Consider the following 7725-nt stretch of genomic DNA (forward strand, 5'->3'; position numbering starts at 1 on the left):
TCTATCTATCTCTATATCTTTTATTTTCTTCCCCCTCTCTCTCTCTCTCTCTCTCCCCTCTCTCCTCCTCTCTCTCTTCTCATCTTTATCTATCTCTCTTCATCATCTACTCTATCTGGTCAATTCTCTCTCTCTCTCTCTCTCTCTCTCTATCTCTCTTCCATCTATCTATCTCTTTTTCTTGGTCTAACTCTCTCTCCCTCCCAATCTCTATCTATCTATCTATCTATTTATCTATTATTTTATCTATCTATCTTCTGTCGTCTATTATCGATCTTGCTATCTATTTATATCAGTCAGTTTGGTTATATGTCTGTCTGTCTATACATCTCTGCATTTGTATATTTGTCTGTTTATCTGTCTGCTTCTCTATATATTTATCTATCTATCTGTTTGTCTGTCCATGTAGGCTGGTATGTATGTATGTATGTAGATTTATATATATATATATATTTTAATATTATTATATATAATTAATATATATTATATATATATTATATATTATATATATATAGTATTTTTTAGTGGGTCGTGTTTCTTTTCAATAAACCTAGTTTTCGGTTTTTTTTTTCCCACACACACACACCACACACAAAACCCCCACACAAACCCCACACAACCCCACACAACAACCACACACCACACCACCACACACCACACATAACCACACCACACCAATATATTATATATTTTAAATATATAATAATATATATATATATATATATATATATTTATAAAATTTTATATATAAATTTATGTAGTGTATTATTATCTTATTTTTGATGTATCGGCTATCTATCTTTTTATATATTACTATTATTCTATGCTTTTTTTGCTCATCCACTTTCTCTCTCTTTTTTTTCTCTCTCTCTGTCTCCTCCCCTGTTTTTCTGTCTGTCTGTCGTCTTCTCTGCTGCTGTCTGTCTGTCTGTCTGTCTCCTCTCTCTTGTTCTCCCTTTCCGATTGAACATTGGGGTGAAGACCCCCAGCTCAAAACCCTCGTCCCCCCTCCTTCTCCCCCCTCCTTCTCCCCCCTCCTTCTCCCCCCCTTCTACCCTCCACCCCCGCGCCTTTCGCCCCCTCCCTCCCCTCCCCCCAACCTTTTCCCAAAGCTCGCCCCAAGTCATATTGGGGGCGTGGGCGAGGCTCACATTTCCCTTTCGCATGGAATTTTGGGAAGGGGGGGGGGGTGAGTGGGGGTGAGGGTGTATCTATGACGGCGACGGACAAGGGAGGGAGGGAGGGAGGGGGGATTGCTCTTTTTTTTCTCCCCTTCTATTTTTTCCCTTTCCCCTTTTTTTTTTCCCCCCCTTTTTTTTGCTTTTTTTCTCTCTTTTCTCTCCCTAAATCCTCTCTCTCTCTCTCTCCCTCACTCTCTCCTTCTCTCTCTCCCCTCTTTCTCTCTCTCCCTCTTTCCTCTTCTCTCTCTCCTCTCTCCTCTTCTCTCTCTTTTTTATTATTTTAAATATATATATATATAATATAGTAGATGATAATAGATGAAGATAAATATGATTAGATATATTATATATTAATATAATTTCAATATATATAAAATATATATTATATAATATATCATATAATATATAATATATAATAAAATATATATATATATATATTTCCGCGATATTTTTTCGCTGAAGAAAGGGTTTTTAGAAAAAATCCGAGTCCTTTTGAAGTTAAAAAAAAAAAAAATTTGCAGGCCATTTTTTCCCTAAAAGGAAGTCTCTGGGGGCACTGGAGACGTAAGGACTGTAAAGGGGAACTGTCGGGAGTGGGGGAACGGGGGGACTGTGGGGGAGTGTCAGGGATGTGAGAGAGACTGTCGGCTGGAAGAGCTGCGGGGACTGTGAGACCGTCGGGGCTGTAAGGAGACTGTCGGGGATTTGGGGAAGACTGTGGGGGACGTAAAGGAGACTGTCGGGCGGAAGAACTGTCAGGGACTGTGAGAAACTGTCAGGACTGGAGAGAGCTGCAGGGACTGTGAGAAGACGTCAGGGACTGTGAAGAGACTTGAGGGACTGTGAGGGAGACGTCGGGACTGTGAAGAACGTCGGGGATTGAAGAGCTGTCGGGACTGTGAGAAGACTTGGGGGACTGTGGGGGAAACTGTCGGGGCTGTGAAGAGACTGTCGGGACTGGGGGAGACTGTCAGGACTGGGGAAAAGATGTCAGGGACTGTGAGAGGACTGTCGGGGACTGTGAGGAGACTGTGGGGGGACTGTGAGGAGACTGCAGGACTGTGAGAGAACTGTAGGGACTGGGGGAGACTGTGGGGGACGTGAGAGAGACTGTCGGGGACGGGGGGGGAAACTGTCGGGGACTGAAAAAGAGAGTGTCGGGACTGTGAAGAGCTGTCAGGGACTGTGAGAGAACTGTCAGGACTGTGAAGGCTGTCAGGGACTTTTAGGAGATGTCAGGGACTGGAGAGACTGTCAGGACGGAAGAGACGTGGGACTGTGAGGGAGCCCGTCAGGACTGGAAAGACTGTCAGGACTGTGGAGAGACTGTCGGGGACGTGAGAGAGATGTCAGGGATTGAAAGGACTGTCAGGACTGTGAGAGAGACTGCCCGGGAGTGAGAGACACTGTCGGGATTGTGAAGAGACTGTGAGGGACTGTGGGGAGACTGCAGGGACTGGAGAGAGATGTCAGGACTGTGGGGAAAATGTCAGGGACTTGGGGAGACGCAGGGACTGTGAAGAGACGGGGGGAAATGGAGAGAACTGTCGGGACTGTAGAGAGACTGTCAGGGCTTTGAGAGAGACTGTCAGGGACTGTGAGAGAGACGGGGGGACTGTGGGAGCTGTCAGGGACTGTGAGGAACTGTGAGGGACTTGAGGGAGACTTCGGGACTGGGAAGAGCTCTGGGTGTGAGAGACATGTCAGGCTGGAGAGAGACGTGGGGATGTGAGGGAGACTGTCAGGGATGTGAGAAGACTGTCGGGGGACTGTGAGAGACACGTCGGACTTTTAGGAGACGTCGGGCTGTGAGAGAGACTGTGAGGGACTGGGGAAGAGATTTCGGGGACTGTGAGAGAGACTGTGAGGGACTGTGAGGGAGACTGTCAGGGACTGTGAGAGAAACTGTGGGGATGTGAGGAGACTGAGGATTGAAGAGACTGTGGGGGACGGAGGGGACTGTCGGGCTGGGAGAGACGTCGGGGAGTGAGAGACCTGCAGGGACTGTAGGGAGACTTCGGGGGCTGTGAGAGAGACGTCAGGGAGTGGGGGAGACTGCAGGGACTGGGGGGAGACTGTGGGGGACTTGGGGGGAGCTGTCAGGGACGTGGAGAGACTGTAAGACACTGTGGAGACTGTGGGGGGACGGAGGGGAGTCAGGGACTGGAGAGAGACTGTCAGGGCTGTGGGAGACTGTCAGGGCTTGAGGAGACTGCAGGGACTGTGAGAGAGACTGTCAGGGACTGTGAGAGACACTGTCAGGGACTGTGAGGGAGACTGTCAGGGACTGTGAGAGAGACTGTCAGGGACTGTGAGAGACACTGTCAGGGACTGTGAGGGAGACTGAGGACGTGAGAGAGACTGTCGGGACTGTGAGAGAGCTGTAAGCTCGTGAGAGAGACGTCAGGACTGTGAGGAGATTCAGGGCTGTGGAGACACGTCAGGAGTAGGGAGACTGTCAGGACTGTGGAGGACGTCAGGGACTGTAAAGGAGACTGTGAGGGACTGTGAGAGACACTGTCAGGGCGTGAGGGAATGTCAGGGACGTGGGGGACTGTCGGGGACTGTGAGGGACTGTAAACACTGTGAGAGACGTCAGGGATGTGAAGACCTGTCAGGGACTGTGAGGGAGACTGTCAGGGACTGTGAGGGAGACTGTCAGGGACTGTGAGGGAGACTGTCAGGGACTGTGAGAGATACTGTCAGGGACTGTGAGAGAGACTGTCAGGGACTGTGAGAGAGACTGTCAGGGACTGTGAGAGAGACGTGGGGGACTTTTGAGGAGATGTGGGGACGTGAGAGAATTCAGGGACTGTGAGGAGACTTCAGGGCCCGTGGAGAGCTGCAAGGATTTGTGAGAGAGACTGCAGGGACGTGAGAGACAGTCGGGGGCTGTGGGGAGACTGCGGGATGTGGGGGCTGCCGGGACTGTGAGGACATGTCAGGGACGGAGGGAGATGTCGGGGACTGTGAAGAGAGTGAGGACTGTGAAGAGACGTCAGGGAGTGAGGGAGCTGTGGGGACTGTGAAGAGACGTCAGGGACTGTGAGAGACCTGTCGGGATGTGAGAGAGACTGTCAGGGACTGTGAGAGAGACTGTCAGGGACGTGAAGCACTGTCAGGGACTGTGGGGGAGAGCGGGGACTGTGAGAGAGCCCTTCAGGGAAAGGGAAAGAAACTGTGAGGGACTGTGAAGACATGTCGGGCGTAAAGAAAACTGCAGGGTGTAGAGAGACTTCGGGGATGTGAGAGACTGTGAGGGACTGTGGAGAGACTGTCAGGGACTGTGAGAGAGACTGTCAGGGACTGTGAGAGAGACTGCGGGGACTGTAGAAGACTGTCAGGACTGTGAGAGAGACTGTCGGGGACGTGGGGAACTGTCGGGGACTGTAGAGAGACTGTGGGGGACTGGAGGGAGACTGTCGGGGCTGGAGAACACGTCGGGACGTGAGGGACTGTCAGGGACTGGAGAGACACGTCGGGATGTGGAGACACTTCAGGACTGGAGAGACACTGTCGGGGACTGTGGGGGACTGTCAGGGACTGTGAGAGAGACTGTCAGGGACTGTGAGAGAGACTGTCAGGGACTGTGAGAGAGACTGTCAGGGACTGTGAGAGAGACTGTCAGGGACGGTAAGGAGACACTGTCAGGGACTGTGAGAGAGACTGTCAGGGACGTGAAGACACGTCAGGGACGTGAGGGAGATTTTCCCGGGACGTGAGGAACTGTCGGGGATGTGGGGGGAGACTTCAGGGACTGGAGAGAGACTGTCAGGCCCTGTGAGAGAGACTGGAGGGACTGTGAGGGGACTGTGGGCTGTAAAGAGATGTGGGACTGTGAGAGAGACTGTCAGGGCTGCGAGAAGACTGTCAGGGCTTGGGAGACTGTAGGGCTGTGAAGAGCTGTCAGGGATGTAGAGCCACTGGGGGGACTTGGGGGAGACGCCCGGGACGTGAAGGACTGTCAGGACTTGAAAACACTGTCAGGGACTGTGAGGGAGACTGTCAGGGACTGTGAGGGAGACTGTCAGGGACTGTGAGGGGATTTCAGGGACTGTAGAGAGACTGTGGGGGACTGGGGAGGAGACGTCAGGGACTGTGAGGAGACTGTGGGGACTTGAAGGACTGTCAGGGACTGTGAGAGAGACTGTCAGGGACTGTGAGAGAGACTGTCAGGGACTGTGAGAGACACTGTCAGGGACCATAGAAGACTGTCGGGATGTGAGAGAGCTGTCAGGGCGTGGGGGAGAGACTGTCAGGGACTGTGAGAGAGACTGTCAGGGACTGTGAGAGAGACTGTCAGGGACTGTGAGAGAGACTGTCAGGGACTGTGAGGGAGACTGTCAGGGACTTTGGAAAACCCTGCAGAGATGTAAAAAGGTTGAGTGAATGTGAGGTACTGTAGAGCTAAGATCGGGTCGATAGGGGTTAGAGACTGGGAGCCTGCAGAGCGGGGAAAGAGTGTTGGAATCGGCGAAACCGGAAAACTGAAAGAAAGTAATTTCATTTGCCTAAGAAACTTAGGGGAAAGAAATCTGAGTACATCGGAGAGGGGAAAACCCGTGAGAGACAGAGAGACTGTAAGGAAATGGGAGAGACAGAGAGGCTCGTGAGACTGTGACGAGACTTTTGAAAGATTCGAGAGACTGCGTGAGTCCATAAGAGATTTAGGAGACAATGAAAAACCCCCGGGAAAAACCGAAGGACGTAAAAGAGAGTTAAGTAACTGTAAATCCCGTAGAAACCCTGATGACTGTAAAACCCCCTGGAAACTCGGTGGTGAGCCCTCCCCGCAACGCAGACCACACCTTCTAAACTGACACAAACGCAGGGTCTCCCCCCAGCAAGCACAGCGCACGCCGCCGCAAGCACGCACGCAACCTCTGGAGTCACGCAAGCACAATCGGCGCAGTTAACGATTCCTTCTTCTTTGAGTGATTCTTGAAGGGAAGGTCGTTTGCGGTTTTGCGTTCGTCGCGGTTTGCCTCCTGCTCCGGGCGCGGAATGCGTCGGTGGGTCCCAGAGGGGAGGATATAAAAGGGAAAGAGAAGGAGAGAGAGAGGAAGAGAGTGAGAGAGAGAGGGAGAGAGAGAGAGGAGGAGAGAAAAAAGAGAGAGGAGGAGAGAGAGTGAGAGAGAGAGGGGAGCAAGCGAGAGAGAGAAGAGAGGGAGACAGAGACAGGCAGAGAGAAGAAGGGGAGAAAAGAAGGAAGAGAAAAGGGAGAGGAGGAGAGAGAGAAGAGAGAAAAAAAAAGTAGGAGAGAGAGAGGAGAGAGAGAGAGAGAGAGGAAAAGAGGAGAAGAGAGGAAGGGGAGGGGGGGGGAGAGAGAGAAGAGAGAGAGAGAGACAGAGACAGCAGAGAGAGAAGGAAGAGAGAAGAGGAGAAAGAGGAGAGAGAGAGGAGAAAGAGAAAAGGGGAGAGAGAGAGAGAGGGGAAAAGAAGAAGAGAGAGAGAAGAGAGAGAGAGAGGAAAGAGAGAAGAAGAGAGAGAGAAGGGGAGGGAGAGAGAGAGAGGGAAAAGGAGAGAGAGGGAGAGAGAGAGAGAGAGAGAAGGAGAAAGCTGTCATATTTATAAAACTCTTTTTCTCTGCCCCTTGACCTCTCGTGATGAATATATGTGTAAACACTTGATACGTGATTTTAATAATTCTGGTGTCGAGCTTCTTATATTGATAAGATGAAAATTTTGCTTTTGCTCTCTGTCTCTCTCATGATTTTTCTCTTTTGCTTCATCATTTTCTTTATTTTTCGCTTTTTTTTATTTATTATTTTCTTCTCTTTCTCTATTTTCTCTTTATCTCTCTTTCTCTTTCTTTATTTCCTCTTATCTTCTTACTCTCTCTCTCCCCTCTTCTCCCCCTTTCTTCTATCCTTTTCTTTCTCTCTTTCGGCCTCCCCCCTCCTCCCTCCCTCCCTCCCCTCTTATCTATCTCTATCAACCCTTTTTTCATCCTGCTCTCCCCACCCTTCCCTCTCTATCATCTCTCTATCTATCTTTTTTCTCTATTCTAATTCCCCCCCCCTTACTCTCCCCTATTCGCCCCCCAAACAATTTCCCCCACCAAATAAAATACCCCCAACTTCACCAGCCCTCCCTCATCTTTCCCACTAAACCCCTGCCAACCGCTTCCCCCCAAAACCCCCTCTCCCTTTCCACTCCCCCATTCCCCCTCCCCCCTCCTCCCCTCCTCCCCTCTCTTCCCCTCTCTTCACAGAAACCTTCCTCTCTTTCCCAAAGAAGGCGATAGACTGACCGGTTTTCCCCTCGAGTGTGAGCACAATCTCGATGGTGACGTACAGTGAGCCTGGGAGTTATTTCAGCGACCAAATCAGAAGTCTACAGCCCGGGGGTATGGTGAGATGGTGAGAGGGTGAGAGGGTGAGAGGGTGAGAGGGTGAGAGGGTGAGAGGGTGAGAGGGGGAGAGGGTGAGAGGGTGAGGAGGGTGGAGGGTGAGAGGGTGAGAGGGTTTAGAGGGTGGGGGGTGAGAGAGAGGGTGAGAGGGTGAGAGGTAGAGGGTGAGAGGGGAGAGGGTTTTGGGGGGAG

General features: G+C 50.8%; 1 protein-coding gene across 1 annotated transcript; it reads right to left on the minus strand.

The window, feature by feature from the left end:
- Positions 1-1700: 1700 nt before the first annotated feature.
- Positions 1701-7485, minus strand: LOC119569596 (proline-rich protein 36-like; the record flags this gene model as incomplete). The annotated part of the gene is made up of 11 exons (XM_037917679.1): positions 1701-1917; positions 1964-2393; positions 2658-2866; positions 3066-3364; positions 3592-3814; positions 4014-4204; positions 4418-4714; positions 4849-5142; positions 5185-5316; positions 5523-5624; positions 7435-7485. Coding segments are annotated over 11 exons (2445 nt in total), but the record flags the coding sequence as incomplete, so codon positions are not given.
- Between the last annotated feature and the right edge of the window lie 240 nt (positions 7486-7725).

This window comes from Penaeus monodon, unplaced genomic scaffold, assembly GCF_015228065.2.
Source record: "Penaeus monodon isolate SGIC_2016 unplaced genomic scaffold, NSTDA_Pmon_1 PmonScaffold_16915, whole genome shotgun sequence".
Classification (NCBI taxonomy): domain Eukaryota; kingdom Metazoa; phylum Arthropoda; class Malacostraca; order Decapoda; family Penaeidae; genus Penaeus; species Penaeus monodon.